The 17,796-nt window shown below is 35.3% G+C and overlaps 1 protein-coding gene across 2 annotated transcripts in view; it reads left to right on the top strand.

Annotated features, from left to right (window-relative positions):
• Positions 1–17,796, top strand: part of LOC111862688 (calmodulin-lysine N-methyltransferase) — a 53,933-nt gene that overhangs the window by 4,654 nt on the left and 31,483 nt on the right. Inside the window, exon 2 of one of the 2 annotated variants that reach the window (XM_033750754.1) lies at positions 11,949–13,504. The exons of the other annotated variant lie outside the window; for it this stretch is intronic. Within the exon in view, the coding sequence (XP_033606645.1) occupies positions 12,050–13,009 (960 nt within the window). The 5' untranslated portion in view covers positions 11,949–12,049 and the 3' untranslated portion in view covers positions 13,010–13,504. Of the gene's footprint in view, positions 1–11,948; positions 13,505–17,796 lie in introns of those variants that run through there. 2 annotated transcript variants of the gene reach the window in all.

Raw genomic sequence — 17,796 nt, 5'->3', positions numbered from 1 at the left:
TTAATAACTGTGATAAGTTTGAGACCAATAACTCTGTATATATGATTAGTACAAGAAGAAATGGCCACGTTCATATACCTACAACGCATTTATCATCCTATCAGAGAGATGTGTAGTATTCAGGTGTCAAGCTATTTAATACTCTGCCGTCAAATATCTCAGCTTTAAAAAGATGATAAAAACCAATTTAGGTTTGTTCTACGAAATAATTTGCAAAGTAACTCCTTTACTCTATTGATGAATTTATTCAGCATACAAAAAACTCAAATGTTAAGAGTGAATAAATAGTCTGTGTGCTTATACAGGGGTTGGATAAAAAGTAGCGGGCCAAGAAATCATAACGGACTATATTAAGAATCTCCTTACTCAAGTTACATAGGCAGCACAACATCGGCCACCTAGAAGAGAGACAACAGGGGTTATTGACATGAACCGTAAGGTTTATGAATTTTAATTTTGAACAAAGTTTCTAAAACTTTAAAACAACTTTAAATATTTCTATAACCAGAAAGGCTGCTGTGACTGATAGATGGAACATTGTGTACTTGGCAATACATGTGTAATTGATATGACAACTGTTGTGATAGTTGTTTCTAAAAAGTGTTTGGTGCCTCTGAAGATGATCCAAATGGATCGAAACATGTAAGGCTAGTGAAATTTAAAGTGAGAAAACTGAAATAGTCACACTGGACGGACTTGTCTTTTATAATTATAACTGTTAGTGTGACGGACCAAAAATGAAACAAATCAAATTCAGTGAATAAATAGTCTGTGTGCTTATACAGGGATTGGATAAAAAGTAGTGGCAACACTGCTGTAACATGAAAGATGTGCGTCAGGTGGCACTAGTGCCATCTGTAGCTGATAGTAGAAGTTCAGTTAAAGTAGTGCAGTGAGTGGCTCTGGTTGTGTTCGTTGAGTTGCATTGTGCACCATCTTGAAGTGCAGGAGCCCAGTTCAAGCACCCTAACAACATGTTTACGAAACAAGAACAAAGCTCCTGGATAAAAATTGAAGTTGCACGAGGTTTTAGTGCACAACACTGTTATCAGGGACTGCAAGAAGCATGTGGTGATGCTGCTTTGCCATACTGCACAGTGGCACGGTGGGTGAAATTGTTCCGTGAAGGGAGGATGCCATTCAGGACAGCCGTCGTTCAGGACGACCCCATGTTGACAACTACACAATTCAGCTTCTTGCTTCTTTGCTGGATGTCGATCATCGATGGGCTATGCGGGAGTTAGCAGCTGATACTACAAAATTGCAGTGCGTTGGGTACCCCATACAATGTCCGAGGTGCAACAATGGCAACATTATGCAGTTGCACAGGACTTGTTGGACTGGTACCAGAGGGAAGGTGACGACTTCCTTGGAAGGATCGTCACTCTGGACGAAACTTGGGCTCGCTCATACGAACTATACTTGAAGCAACAATCAAATGAATGGAAGCATCCTGGCTCTCCTCATCCAAAGAAAGTGCGCCCTACACAGAGTAATGTGAAGGCGATGTTCATTGTGGGATATGACATTGATGAAGTGATACTGCACCACACTGTACCTCAACGATAGACAGTAAACACTGCCTACTACTGCAGTTTCCTGTGTAATCTTCGTCCAGCACTCAGGAGAAAGCGACGACACTTGTTGGCAATGAATCCCTTCATCCTTCATGACAATGCAAGGGCTCATACTGCTGACACTGTCAAGGATCTCCTTTGCCGCTGGCGATGGGAGATACTGCAACATCCGCCATACTCACCTGATATGAGTCTGTGTGATTATGATCTCTTTGTCAAAATGAAAGAACCACAGCGAGGGATAGGTTACAACACAAGAGAGGAGATTATTCATGCTGTGGGGCGGTCACTGCTGGACATCAACAGAAGTGGACGCGCTGATGGTGTACAACGCCTTCCACAAATTTGGCAGAAGGTGGTACACATGAGGGGCAATTATTACTTATTGAAGGAATGTAAGTGTGTTTACCTCAGGTAATAAAGTCATTTCAGAACTATAGAGGTGTTGCCACTACTTTTTATCCGACCTTTGTATTATACATTGTTGAGACTTGTTACAAGTATGGTAGTATGTATAATAACTGTATTTGGTATGAATTTCAAAATACAGTCAACTCTCGATAATCGGGGATAATGGTGGGGATGGAATTCACGATTAATCGAAAACCCGGTTAAGACAAATTTTATTAAAAGTAGTACTGTAATACTGTACCTTCATAATACTATAGGCCTACCTGTATTTAAATTTATTCAACCTCATTTTTATCTCATCTCATGGCCTATTTAATACTTTTTTTTACATTACACTGAAATATGAATTAGTTATTTCAATCGCAGTCTTCAACAACATCCAACATTTTTACGAATATTCACACTTAACACTTAAAAAAAATTTAATATTGTCATTTACTTTTTCGCGGCATTTTCCTTTTTCTGTTGAATACTTAACACAACACGCTTCCTTTTACACCCTGACATTTTGCTAATGCACTTGAAGATCGATACAAAGATACTAACTGGGGTGATGTATCTGTCCTTGAAACTTTCCCCAAATCCTTGCATTCTTTCACCCCTACCCTAGAACATTGTGTTAGCATAACGGGACCAAAGAATGCAGAGCTTGGTTCACACTAGTGTGAAAATAGTGTTACAACTCGCCATGTGAAACAAAAGAAAATGAATATTAAACAATATATAAGCCTCAAAAAAGCCTCGGTAGCCCCGGTTAAGCCGCAAACTGGTTAATTTGCCCCCGGATAATCGAGAGTTGACTGTATGTTACAATGAAACAACATTGATAATATAGTTGGCCACAGTCTGTAGAGTAACCAAATGTGCAATTATGCAATATAGAATTATTATAATTGGAAATATGGAAGATTTTATTGAGGGTTGAACATGACAGTTGTGTTTCCACAGCTTATGTGTATTGTCTTGACAACTTGTGCTGACTGCATGAGGCCTGATTTATATATACTATGGGACCTAAGATGTATGGTGTTTAGTTATCATGAATTTGTAATATGTGACATATTTTATATTCATCCCTACAGGGAAAGGATTGGATCGATGAAATGAAAATAAATGTAAATGTAAATATAAGGCCACTGCATTGAAAAAATCCTATCTCAGAGATAGGTACCAAAGGGTTGTAATCAGTAATTGGCATATTCATTCCAGATGGGGCAAAGTTAATAATGGTATTCCCCAGGGATCAATACTGAGACCTTTATTGTTTCTTTTATATACAAATGACTTGCCAAACATAATTAGTCAGTGCAAACCTGTTCTTTTTGCAGATAACATCAGCATAATTATCATGAATTCTAGCCCTTTAGATTATGAAAACAATATTATTAAGAACACAAATGATTAGTTTAAAGCTAATTTATTGACACTAAATTTTGATAAAACATATTTTATACAATTTTTGACTAAGAATAGCTATGCAGTGGATATGCATATTGACTATGGTAACAGTCAGATTGCCAAATCTACTAATACCAGATTTCTTGGATTAATTATCGACAGTATGTTGTCATGGAAAGGACATATCGACTGGCTTATGTGTAAATTAGGTTTGGCCTGTTATGAAGTCAGGACTATTAAACCTTATATGTCACAGGAAACAATAAGAATGATTTTTTCTCATATTTTCATTGTTATGACCTATTGTGTAATTTTCTGGGGCAATTCTCTCCATAGTATTCATATTTCTATGCTACAGAAAAGGGTAATTAGAATTATTACTAACTCTAGAAGTAGATACTCTTGCAGGGAATTGTTTAAGAAACTGAAAATTTTTCCCTTCCAATCACAGCACATATTTATGGTTAAAAACAGAGAACAGTTTAAATCTAATTCTGAGATTCATAGCATTAATACAAGACACAATAACAGTTTCCATTATCCAATATGTAATTTAACAGTATTTCAAAAAGGAACATACTCTTTTGGAATCAAAGTTTTTAATAATCTTCCTTCTAGCATAAAGAACTTAGCTCTTAATACAAAACAATTTATATATACAGTAGAACTTGGTTATAACGTCATCAAAGGGACCTAAAAATAGTGTCGTTATAAACGAATGTCGTTGTAACCGAAATGGGCACTTCCACAGTAGCCTTATGTTAGTCACGTAAAAATCTACCAAAAACTGAGTTAAAATGTTGCATTTTTTAGTGAAATACATAGTTAAGTACAGACTAACGTAACATTAACGTGGAATTGCCCAAATGTGTAATATCAAAGACATATTACAGCGCTTTTCACTGACAATACACACAATATTTCACGAATCACTTTAACTTTCTCTTCAATGCTTAAAACTTTCCTTTTCATTGCCATGTTTTCGCTACTGCACTTCTCTGGGTTTAGGCAGGAACACTATAGGGTAAGTAGACAATGTGAGGTCCTGTTAGACGAGATTCTAGGAAAGGAATGCAGTTAACAATCTGCCGCGTCCTCTTGCACTATTCACGCAGTCCCACCCCACACCCTTGTTTTCGCATAAAACCCACGCTCCTCTTGCAGCCCGCGGTCGTATTCTTCCAGGACAGTCACGTCAGCAAGTAGAGAAAGTGAGGGTGGGCAGACACATCGAACTTTCCCACGATATCAGAGAAATTCAGGAATGAAAATGACGTTACATACGAGGTTGATGCATTTGTGCATGTCGTACTAAGCAAGGTATAAAAACAGTTGCTTTATGAGGAATTAGTTCGTACCGTTGAATATTTGACGCAATAGACAAGGTGTCGCAGAAACCGATGTTGCTATAACCAAGTTTTACTGTATTATGTTTTTAATTCTGTATTTCAGCATCCTGTTTCACATCTTTAATTCATTAATTAATTAGCACGCATGAAATCAGTGTAACAGTTTGGATGCATTGAAACACCTGAGGATGGCCTTCTGTGGCCGAAACATGTTGTGTTAGTGTTAAATGGTGAATATTTTAATAATTGTTGCATTTTTGACGGACTTAATACATAGATGTTTAATATTATGTTTTACTGAACGTTGGTTAGAAGAGGAGCATATTGGATTAGTAAATATTAATCATTTTTAATTTGTACATACTTTTAGTAGAATTAGTAGTGAAGATGGTGGTTCATGTATATATTTAAAAGAATATGTACAAACCAAAGATCAAAATTAGTTAGAAGAGTTATGTAAGGAAAAAGATTGAAATGTCAATAGTTGCATTATTGGACTGTTAACATAATTCTTATGTGTATTTATAGAGCACCTGATGGTGACCATTTATTTATAAAAATTTGGAAATAGTAATTAAAAAACTGCAATTAAAAAGAAATAGAGTAATTTTGTTTGCAGACTGGAGCATAAATTTTATGGAAGACAGTGTAAAACTACAAGAATGAAACAAATTTTCTACTGTTATATGATTTGGTAGATACAATAACATCTCCAACTAAGATTATAAAGGGTTATTTACATTGATAGATGCCATTGTAATAAGCAAGCAAGCTTATGAATGTTCATCAACAGTATTAGATTTGTGTTATTCAGATCACTTGGCACAAATAATAAATATTAATGTAAATAGATCAAAAAGAAGATCTGTAAAGAGTAGGGAAGGACTGTTTGTGGAAGAAAGTATTTATGAGTTTAATTACCTATTACATATAGAATCATGGCAGGAGTGTCTTTTAAATTTAAATGTAAATACCAATTTTAATGCCTTCATGGACTTGAGCCTTTAGCTCTGTAATATAGTTTTTACATTAAAAGCTGATTATGGGAGTAACACAGAAAAAAATAAATGGATTACCCAGGGAATATGGAATTCTTATAAAGAGTGAGAGTGTTAAATGGTTTGAGGAAACAGTATAATTTTTCAAGGGAAATATAAAAATTTGTGAAATCTATAACAGTCAGAAAAGAAGCGAAAATAATGGGTATATTTTAAGAGCTGATAATGAAACAAAGGCTGTGTGGCATGTAATAAATAAATTAGTTGGATAATCATGGAAATATGATAAGAAAATTGAATTGAACAATGGAATACAAATAATATCAAATCCACAGAATGTGGCAGGTGGGTTAAACGTTTTTTATAGAAATAATTGAGGCTCTCTTAAATCAAAGTAGCAGTAAAACTGATGCTCAGTTACCTAAGCAAAGGATAAACCACTGTTCTAAAACCTTATATCTTTATCCAGTTACTGAATATGAAATAGAGTGCGTATCAAAGAGTTTAAAAGGCAGATTATCCACAGGTTATGATGAAATTCCAGAATATCTTGTGAAACAGTATATGAAACACACAAAAAACCACTAGTTCATATTTACAATGCCTCGTTAAGTTCAGGCATTTTCCCTGACAGATTGAAAACGACTAAAGTAATACCTCTTTATAAAAGGGAGGACATCTGTGTAAAAAATTACAGACCTATAGCTGTTTTATTAGTACTTTCTAAAGTGCTAGAGAAATTAATGTATAACAGGTTAATACCTTTTTTTTAGTGGCTAATAAATATATTAACAGAAGCTAAAAATGGCTTTAGAAAAAGTATTCAACTGACACAGCAAGTTAGACTTTTATTGAAAGTGTGCAGAATGTCTTAGATGGAGGACTTACTGCCATAGGATTTTTCTTCAATTTATCGAAAGCACTGCTTTATATGGGTGTGAAACTTGGTCTCTCTTGACAAAAAGCTTGTAGACTGAGAGTGTTTGAGATAGGTTGCTGAGGATAATATTTGTATTTGTGAGAGAGGGAGGTTTCAGGATTGCTTTGTGGTATGCATCAGATATGATGATGATATCAGGGTGAAAAAGATGGATATGGAAAATTTTATGAGGAACTGTAAAGGAAAAATGCCATTTTGAAAATCCAGGCATACTGCAGAGAATGATATTAGAACAGATATTAAAGAATTAAGATGTGAACATAGTAATTAGATTCAGATAGTTCCATCATATTCTCCACAGGCAGGTTCTTGTGAACATGGTAATAGAACTTTTCAGGTTTTAGAAACGTGTGGCTCTATTCACTGGTGAGTGGCTGTCTGGATCTCTCAGAGGACTGTTTCATTAAGTCAGTGTTTTGTAATGTCTGGCAATATTTATTGGCTTTGCTGTTATTGCACACTTACATTATTATTATTATTATTATTATTATTATTATTATTATTGATCTTTCTAATGCTTTTGACCTCATCCCGCATAATATGCTCTTGCATAAATTAAGCTCCTTCAGGTTCTCTGATGTGTATGTTAGCTGGTTTCGCAGTTACTTAACCCACAGACAGTTTTGGGTTCGCGTTTCTGGCACACACTCCCTCCTTATCGTGTAACGTCTGCTGTGCTGCAAGGCTTTGTTCTGTCACCTTCTCTTTTCAGCGTATTTATAAATGACCTATGCAACTATGTTAACAACTGTAAACTTCTACTTCTTGCCAATGAGCTCAAAATTTTCCATGTCATTAACTCACCACATGATTGCCTCTTGCTTCAATCTGACATTAATTCCGTACGTGACTGGTGCACTGCTAACTGCATAGGACTTAATATTGCTAAAATGCATGTTGTGTCATACACCAGAAAAACAAATTTTTTGAACTACGAGTATCAGCTTTATCATGCTATCATTACACGCACCAGCAGTATTAAGGACCTGGGTTCAAAGCTACATTTTCACACACATGTTAATTACATATTCTCTGAATGCATAAAGCTTTTAGGCCTTTCTCGCTCCATTACCTACAGGTTTTCCTCCCTGGAGTTTCTGTATGTACTGTACTTTACTTCAGTCAGGTCCAAGTTGGAATATGCCTCAGTAGTTTGGAACTCTGTCACCTCAACTGATGCCAGTAAGCTTGATTGCATCCAGCAGAAGATTGCGTCCATCTGTTTTAATTGTTTTTTCCCTCATATTCCATATACTTATACTGATGCTTTAGAGAAATTAAATCTACAGTCTTTACATAAACGGAGACATCACGTTGATGCACTTTTTCTTTTTCAGGTCTTTCATGGTCTTAAATCCTGCTTTTCTCTTTTGAAAATTTTAGCCTTCCTGTTCCTCCCAGCAATCTTAGCAACTTCTCATTGTTCGGTGTTTGTCCCTGTAATAAACGCTGTCCTTCTGCTGAGTGCGCCTATGCTGCCAGTGTGGTGGGTAAAGATCTCGACACATTTGCAATCGAACAGTTTCTGTCAATCACATTGAACCTAAAATTGTTAATAATATTTGTTAATACTCTTAATATTACATGTGTGTATGTATGTGTATTGGTCTTATTTTATTTTTCTCTCCTGTTAACGTTAACTTCAATTTTTCTTGGAATTATTATTAATTTATTGCCATTATATAGACTCTCAAATTTTGTACATGTATTTGTTGTATTTGTTTTTTTATTATTTGAGTGTTTCTGTGTACTCGTGCTAACCTTGTAATTGGCCTCTGTGCTGTTAAGTTTGCACGTAAATAAACATGAATTGAATTGAATTGAATGGAATTATTATTATTGTTGTTATTGTTATTCATGTATGTTCATTTAAGTTTATACTGCTGTGGCTGAAGTTTATAGTTGCCTACTAGTAGCAATAGGAATACAGACAGATGTAATAAATGTATCTTAAGAGTAACTGTATTGAAGTGTACTACCATCTGTGATGTGATGCCATGTAGTATAGTAGAAGTTCATTGATATTCCTCAGAAACACTGGTAAACCTCTGCTGGACTCCATGGTGCCACATCCCACAAGGTTCTACATCATAGCGACTGCTATGAAAACTCAGATCCAAAATAATTATATTATTGTGTTTTTGTACACACATTTTCATAATTTGATAGTTGTTACCTAATCACTGTTACTCTTCCTTAATGAGTCACAGTTCAACAGATAATTTTGGTTATTTTTTTTCCTCCCAGAAGTTCTTATTGAGATTGAAACATTCACATTGTGCTATTTGTTGACACTGTAGCGGTAACAAGCACAGTTTGGTTTATTTTTAGCATAGAGTGGTAGGAATATTCATAGATCAAGATTACAGTTTTAGAAATTTGTGTTTTAATGACATGTTCACATGTCAGAAACGAGAACTGGATCAGACTGACTGGATGTGTATTGTCCTTTCACCAGTTCACTTAGTATTGCCTAGAGCCTCACAAATTCTGTGTTATATAGTTCTTAGCTGAAGTTTTGTATAAGTATGATACCCATGTACTGGACAATAGGGGTGATAACCCACAAGACCACAATATGAATTTTCACTGCCATGAAAATGTAAAATTGTATAAATGGAACTCTGCTTGTTTTACATTCTGGTAATTATTGTAATGACCGCGTCTCCAGTCACACAGACACATTACATAATTACTGTTATGTTTAAAATATTTCTTAAGAATGATTTATGAACAAACATACTCTAATTGTTTTCACCAGTAGACCAGGCTGCTGTGTCTACCAGCGTACTGCTGCTATTCAGGCTTCAACTTAGTAGTCTTATATTTGTGGCATTATAATTCTTTAATTTTAAATTTGAGTAGCTAAAGTCAGCCTATAATTAATTCTCAACTCTGTTACTGACATGCAGTCCACTTGTATATTCAAGTTATACAGATTGATTATAATTTTGATCAAGTTTGAGTGGTGTTTATTTACAATATTTATGTCAGTACAATGTGACTGTTGCAAGTTCAGCCATTGTTTACAACAGACCCTGGTCTGATACCTTGGCTGCAGTTAAAATCTATGCTGCTGTGTTAGCCACTGTGTTTATTCAGATATTTATATTGTTGTCATTTTTGGGAGTAGTTGAGGGACTGTGCTACAAGCCAGAAGGTTGTGGGTTCAAGTCCCGATGAGGTCATTGGATTTTTTCAGTTGACTTAATCCTTCCAGCCACATTATGGCCCTGGGGTCGACTCAGCATCTAACAGAATATTGAGTATCAGGAATATTCTTGGAATATTCTTGGGGTAAAGGGTGGCCAGTGTGTAGGGCTGACAACCTTGCCGCCATCTATGAGCTGATTGTATAGAAAATGTGGGAACGTGAACATCTCACAACCCTATGGGCCTCCACGGCCTGTTACAGGGGTGCCATTACTTACTTTTTTTTTTACATACATTTCACTCAAGCCGAACTGATAGATATGGTTTTGGTGTGATATNTGCTTTCTTCATAGTCACCGCTGTGAAAGCCTCAAATCTTACAAGGAAAATAATGTAGACACTATTTCCACAAGTTCAGTTTAAATTCCAAAATAGCTTGTTCCATGTATCCTGAACAGCATGAAGTAAAAGGGAGGTTTTATGTAGAGATTTTACGTATCTAGTGAATATGTTGCAGAAAAAGTATTAGTACTTTCAAACTTACAGAATTCACTATCAGTACAACAGGCTCACTATCTCACCAAATATGCATCAAAGAGAAAAGGTTAAAGAAAATGATTTCTTTTAAAGGCCTTGTTTTGGGAAAAGAGGGTATGTTTTGTTTTCCAACATATATTTTGCTTCTTATCTGCAGAATGCAACAAAGGAAAGTGACTGGTATGGCAGGGATTTCCGAAAATTACTATATATCCCTGTTGATACTTTTTGCTTTTCCTGTGGGCACTGTCTCAAACAAAATAGCACAACTAAGCTCTGAAAGTTTGTGACGATGGTACATTGCTACAAGTATTATGTTTATGTTCATTATCTATTGTCCTGTCTATTTTCTAAAAACTGTCCTGTTTTATTTCTCAAAACACAACACAACTGAGTAGGTTTTACCTGAGGATGGGGACAGAATCCAGTCTCCGAAACATTGTGTTTTGAGAAATAAACAGGACGATGGATAATGTCGAAAAACATAATACTTGTAAAATAGCATAACTGTAAAGAGGAAGTATTTTTACTGGGACATTGTTACTGGAAAAATTACTCTGGTATTTGATATTTCAGAATTCTGTATACACTGTGAGGCCAGCATAAGATATTATGAATGGTTAGTCAGAAGTACAGTAGTGAGATATGTATGTGCCCTAAAGTTAGTATGGTTCCATATATCAGAAACTTCATTTGAACAAAGTGGAATGGGCCTTTAGGAACTATAAGTGTTCTTCGTATTAAGTGACTGCAATTTTTATGTTCCCGTGAAATTATGCAGGCATGCACCACATTTTCGTTGATCAGAAATTTATGAAAAACACTCTTGGATATAAAACCACTACTTACAAATAGTAAACGTGTCTTAACTATATATTATAAGTACAGTATTAGGTACTAGTTTTGTGATATATTGGTGGTCTTTTTTATATTTGATCATCTTTGTATTTCTTACAACTCACATAAGAATGCACTGTGCATGTAAACAGGATGAGTCTCTTCAAAATGTTAAAGCTACAGTTACAACTTGCATTGTATCATTGTATGTTTGTCATGTTTAAAACTGTAATTAATCATATTATACTTTAACTACATGGTGTAAATTAACATAGCATGAATTAGAGGCCATTGAAATGTGAACTCAAGAGTCTCGTGAATGTTAAAGTAGCATGTGACCAGACATGTTTACTGTTCCACCCTGATTTAATAACACTCAAATATGAAGGAAAATATGTGCTATTCTGTGTGACATATCTTAATTTTATAAACATTAAAAAGTATATGTTAAACATTTTCTATATGAATGCATTTGAGAGGATATTAGACCTTACACACAAAAGAATTGTAAGGCATTTCTTTTTGCAGTTCTACTCTTGGTAATTTTGTCTTGCATAAAAATGTATTGTGTTCCCCCCCCTCCATATCATATAATCTTGGACGAAGGAAAATACTGCCTCTGTGTTCCCTTGTGTGTCCATGTATAAGCCTGCTGGTTGCAATTTAAGCATGATAATTCTGTTGCCTCTTGAACAGAATGGTTGATGACTGATAAAGAAGGAGTAACTACAGGTTTTTCTCCTTCCAGGCTAAAAGTAACCATCCTCTCTCATCAGTACAAAAATGTATAAACTTCATCTAGAAAATGGGCACTAGTTTTGGTACAGTGAGAGACTTCAGTATTGAGCAATGTCTGCAGTATATAATGGCTCACAACAGCAGCAGGTATATCTGCAACATCACAAGAATAGAAATGAAGTTGCTCGACGCCGCTGGAAGATCTTGGCTCGAGCGTTGCAAAAAACGAGTGACATTGATACTACTCCAATGAATGTTGATGACATCATATCAGTACGACGTTTCACAACATTTAATCTTGTAACATCCAAACCTTTAACTCTAAACAACAGCTCCAGAGATACTGCTGCATCCTGGTTTGAATACTCTGCAACCATATCACAGGATACATATTCTTTGAATATTCGACATCCTACACGGAGTTTCACTGCAGCTGAGCTTATGGGATTCAACAATACAGGGAATATTTGTGTTTGGCCATCAGAAGAAGTACTGGCTTACTACATTCTATGCAACCTAAAATATTTTTCTGGTAAAACAGTTCTGGAGCTGGGGGGTGGAATGACATGCCTTGCTGGGCTCATGGTGGCCAAGTACACAGCAGCAGCCAACATCCATGTCACTGATGGAAACATATCTGCCATTGATAATGTACAGTTCATTGTAAAGCATAATGGTTTAGAGAATCGCATGACATGCTCTGTCTTGCAGTGGGGGGATATTCAGAACAGACCAATTGATAAGCATATTTCAGCGTATGATATTATCTTATCTGCTGACTGCCTATTTTTTGATGAAGCTCGTCAGGATCTTATTGAAACTATTTGGGCATTGTTGAATGAGGGTGGAACTGCACTTGTTATGGCACCACGAAGGGGACGAACGTATGAGAAATTTGCAGAAGAAGCTAAAATGAGAGGGTTTCATTGTAAGAGTAAGCAGTATTACAATGAACATGTTTGGAATAGGCATTTAAAATTGAAACAGAATTGTGATTATGATGAGAATATTCATTATCCAATGCTCCTACGTCTTAGAAAAACATATGGTGAAAATTCTCATGATAGCTAAATTACCCCTTTGTCTTTTAATTTATATCAAACATGTGTATGAGAAACATAATTGTAAAACAAATTAAACTCTTAATATTGAATCTGATGATGTGCCATGAATGTTGCCAAACATTGCCAGAAACCAGTATTTTCTTTACTTGCAATAAAGCAGATTTAGTGTTGGAATCACAAAAGAAGTGTATATAGTCTTGATTTTGTTTTGTTGCAAATGTTCATTCAAGGACAGGCTGGAATATTTGGGTACTTTATTCTGCAGGCAGCTGCTGGAGCTAGGTCAGCATGGTTTTCCATGACCCATATAAAAAGATAACTTGTTTAGCCAAAATATCCTGGGGTTTGCCTGTGCTGTCATCTTTTCATGAATACTTGTTAAATCAGTTATAAAAATATTCCTTATACTGCTGCTTAGTTAATTTGCAACTGCAATTTTTTTTGTTATTTTTTTAAGTTACTTTGATCTGTGTTTTTCATTTGTGAATGAGAATGAACTAAAGGTCACCAGTCAAATATATTTTGTGATCTTTATTTTATTTATTTTTTTTAAGATTAAGTATAACAAGACTAAATATACAAGAACACTGGGCATTCACTACAGGTCCAGCATACTAATCATTACAGAACTGAGGTATAAGAATAGCCATACAGACAAATGGATTAGAAAATGTGAATGGATGTATCTTCTATGACCATTTTGATCACTGTGAGATGTTTTGGGAACCACCTCAGAGTTTTGGTATGGAATTCAGAAAATAAGTTTTGGATTCCAGCTCATTATGTTAAGTTATGTTATAAGACTTAAATGCTCTAAGTTCATAAATGCACAAACTATCGCAGAAATAGATATTCAAGTCTTTCTTCACAGGTGATCCTGAGGATTTGAGTGAAGAAAGTAACAAGGTAATTGAAGGTTAAAGAGAAAACTTCAAGACAGATACAGGTTTATGGTATGGCAGTGAAATTAATGAACTTGGGGGCTTCATTTTAGGCATATCACAGTTAGAGTGTGAAGCTGATAACTCGTTGGTCTCGGTGGAGTTTATGTTCATGGTGTGTATTGTCAAATTTGCTTCCTGTGAATGGCCATCTGCACTGCTAATGAGATGTAACAGAATCTGTGATGAGTGTAGGTCACCATTCACTAGAAATAAACCTGATCACACTCACCCTCATATAGTGCTGAGGTTTAGAATGTGTGGAGCTTTACCTTTATTTCAATCATGTTTATGGTGTGGTACTTGAGCACAGTGACAACTTTACCTCATATTTTAATATTAATAAATACAAGCTTTGACAAGAAGGTAAACACTGCAACAAGTCAGTGTAAATGTCAGTCTAATTCTTCGAGCAGTGGAATCCACCCAGTGCCACTGTTGGACACACAGAAATATATTGGATTCTTTTATAATTATACAGATATTTTTTTATTATTTCATGTGAAATGCTATTCTTGTGCTTCATGTATAGAAGTGTATCAAGTGTGTGAGACCATAGTTCAGTAACCTAGAGTACATTGAAGTGACCTAAGCGTTGGTCATTACAGTCTTACTACAGTCTTTTCAAATGTAGTCTGGTATTGCAGCAGTAAGCTGCTGATATATATTTATTTGATTGTATGAGTATGTTGTTCTTAATGTCTCCTCTTTCTAACATGGCCTCATCTAGTCATTTTTTTGGAAGACATGCAGATCTGCTTACATTGAGATCTTGAAAACCAAGGAAAGAAAAATGTTGCAAAATAATAGATGATGGCATCTGGCATAAAAGTGATGTGATTGCAAAATATTAAATAAGAGTATTAATTTCAATCTTTCTACCTTGGCTGCCTCAAATTTTACACACACCATGTCCACTTTAACATCACATAACAGATCTCGATGCTACCCAGCTTCACTGTGCCATAGTACTCATTGATTGCTAGATTCTTAGACTCTGGATTTTCATCATAGCAGAATAACAGCAAGCAAATGAAATTGAAGGAAAGATCCACACAGTTAATCTGATCAGTAGATTTACATTTACTTTTACATTTATTTTCACTTCATGGATGCAGTCATCTCCCCGTAGGGCTGGATATAAAACATGTCACATATTACAAATTCATGATGACTACACATGATTCGTTCTTTGTCCACTAAAATATGTAATCAGGCCTCTCACAGATAGCTCAAGATGGAAGGGATGCCCCATCTTCACATTCTGGCTGATTAAATATGCTGGAAATTGAATCCCAGTAAGTAGAATTCTGTAATGGAAATTAGTTTATGCACAAATCACCAGTGTGCTGGTGGTTTGGTGAGGCCTGAACCCTGAGCTGTGCCAGGTGAGCATGGCACTGCTTGATGGTGATACAGCCATAGCTACTGCATAACTCAACACCATAGCTCTCTTGCCATTGAACAGCCCATGCCAATGGTCATATAAGTTACCATGAACAAATATGTTAGTTCTTCCCATTGAAATTTAACATTAATCAGTATGTTGGTTTTGCTGTACTAAATTTATAGTTTTCGCCCTAGAACTATAGTTTGGGTAAGCAAATGGCTGTTGAGCATAAAAAGTTTGTTATGCCTGTACAGCATCAATGAACAAAGAGTCATGATGAAATTGTAGTGAATGCCTGTGGTCTGATGTCTTTTGAACTTCCAACACTGAATCCAGTCTAGTCTTCAGTATACTTAACTTTGCATTCTTTGTGTAAGACCTTTAATAATGTTCATGCCATTGAAAAAGACTGAAAGAATTCATGAAGACCGATATACAGTGATCAAAAGTAGTATAATGTACTTGTGCTGCTGGTCAGCTATTTTATAAAGAGATTGAGTATAAATCTTTAGGCATACCTGTGTACAGCAGCCACCATAACTTATGTGTATGGTAATTACACAGAAACATATTTCTACCATAGTACTGTACAAAAGATCACAGTACATCTCCCTCCTATTTTCAATTAGTTCCTCTGTATTATTGCCATTAATTGTATTTCTGTTATGGTTATTTACTTCATATTTACCATTTATCTTTTTATTTTAAGTGGGATTGTTGATAGTGTGTTTGTTCTGAACTCTTTACACTATTTTGCTCCCTTGCCAGTCACTTTCAGTAATAGTTTTAACTATTTGCATCTGGTCCCTGTACTAGGGATGCTTGATGTTTCATTCCTATCCTTATAATTATGTACCTTTAAGCTTTAAATATTGTACTTAATATAGGTATGGTATCTTTTTGTACCTTTTAATAATTGTTTAGATTATGTGCTGTATGTAGTGGACAGTGGATTTCAGAGGAGAGTATTCTTACAAGTTCATTTTCCTACAAAAAAAATTGTCAGAGCTAACATAGAAAACAAACTGAACAATTTCATGAAAATGAACTACCCATACAGCTTCTCACTCATAATTCTTACATTGGATTCACGTCATGGCTATAACACCCAGGAGTGAATAGGATGTTATATACAGTAGTATATAATATTCCATTCGTGCACCTTATATTAGTTTTAAATATTTACAGTTTGGTTTAAATTTAGTTTCCTGGTATGGAATTATTGCTGTCAGTCATTGCGACTCAGACTGGGGATAGCAGTTTAAAATCATGTAATGAAATATGTGGTAGATGATTAACATTGTAGAACGTTTATATTGGTTTTAAATACCCACAATTGTAAATGGCATGCTGGTAACTTTCATTTATGTACTTCTTTCAAATTCTTATATAATGTTAGTATTGAAATTTGTACTGATAAGCTCATGTCATGTCACCCCTTTGAATACTGAAAATCACCATTCTATAGTCAACATGCCCATTTTTAAGTTATGTTGTGCTTTAACACCTCCGTCTCTAACCATGCTAGTTTTACTATTGTGTCACCCCAAATTTCCATCATTTGGGGGTTCCCTTTTCACTGCATGTACTTTGTGTTTCCATGCCATGTACTTTGGAGGGCCATTGTAAAAATGTGAGGAGTAATTTAGTTTATAAATTATCTTTGTGCTGTACTGGATGTGACGTGCTCACAGCAATGACTGTGAAGAGTGTGTATAGTACATAGGGTTATAAGGGTGTGCAGTTTGGATAATCACCAGCATTTTGAAGGAATATATCACCTTCATCTTCTGGGTTAAAGAGTACACTAAGCAAGAAACCAACAAGAGCCAGGTGGCAAGTGTCAGGCAGGTGATTTCTTGCTTGAGTTAATCTTTGACCTATAAGATGGAGCCAATATGCTTCTTCAGAATGTTGGCTTGTCTCCAAATCATGCAACATTACAACCCAATAAAACATACTATTCTTATCTTCATACTGGTTAATCATGACGTGGAACAGTATTATATTAAAATAATCGTTAATTAGGAAATAAGGCAAAACAGTGTTGTCTCAGATCTGGTTTCAATATTCATGCCAGGCTCTCTTTTTGTATTTTATTTTTTGAATACATTGAAATGAATTTATGACAGGATTTGTTTTCCCAAAACAGGCTTTTGAGGAAGGGAAGAATTGTTGAGCTTATATTAAACTCACTCTCAAAGTGACATGACAGGTGCTCAACCTACTTGATGTATATCTATCAGGTAATACATAAACTGTGATAAATACATTTTGTAGCAGTTTCACTTAAAAATGAAATAACGTACGAGTAGAAATAATTCTTATATTGGAATGATGCTTGGTTAAAATCATGGTTTAGATTTTGTAAGGTTTTTTAATATTGCTAATAACCCTGAAGCTGACAGTGAAGGGAAAAATGAAATCATGTTTTAGTGTAATGTATGTGAGTGTATTGTACCA

Source organism: Cryptotermes secundus, unplaced genomic scaffold, assembly GCF_002891405.2.
Source record: "Cryptotermes secundus unplaced genomic scaffold, Csec_1.0 scaffold5, whole genome shotgun sequence".
In the NCBI taxonomy this organism is placed as follows: Eukaryota; Metazoa; Arthropoda; class Insecta; order Blattodea; family Kalotermitidae; genus Cryptotermes; species Cryptotermes secundus.
The sequence above is the reverse complement of the archived record's forward strand: the minus strand, read 5'-3'. Positions and strand labels throughout refer to the sequence as shown.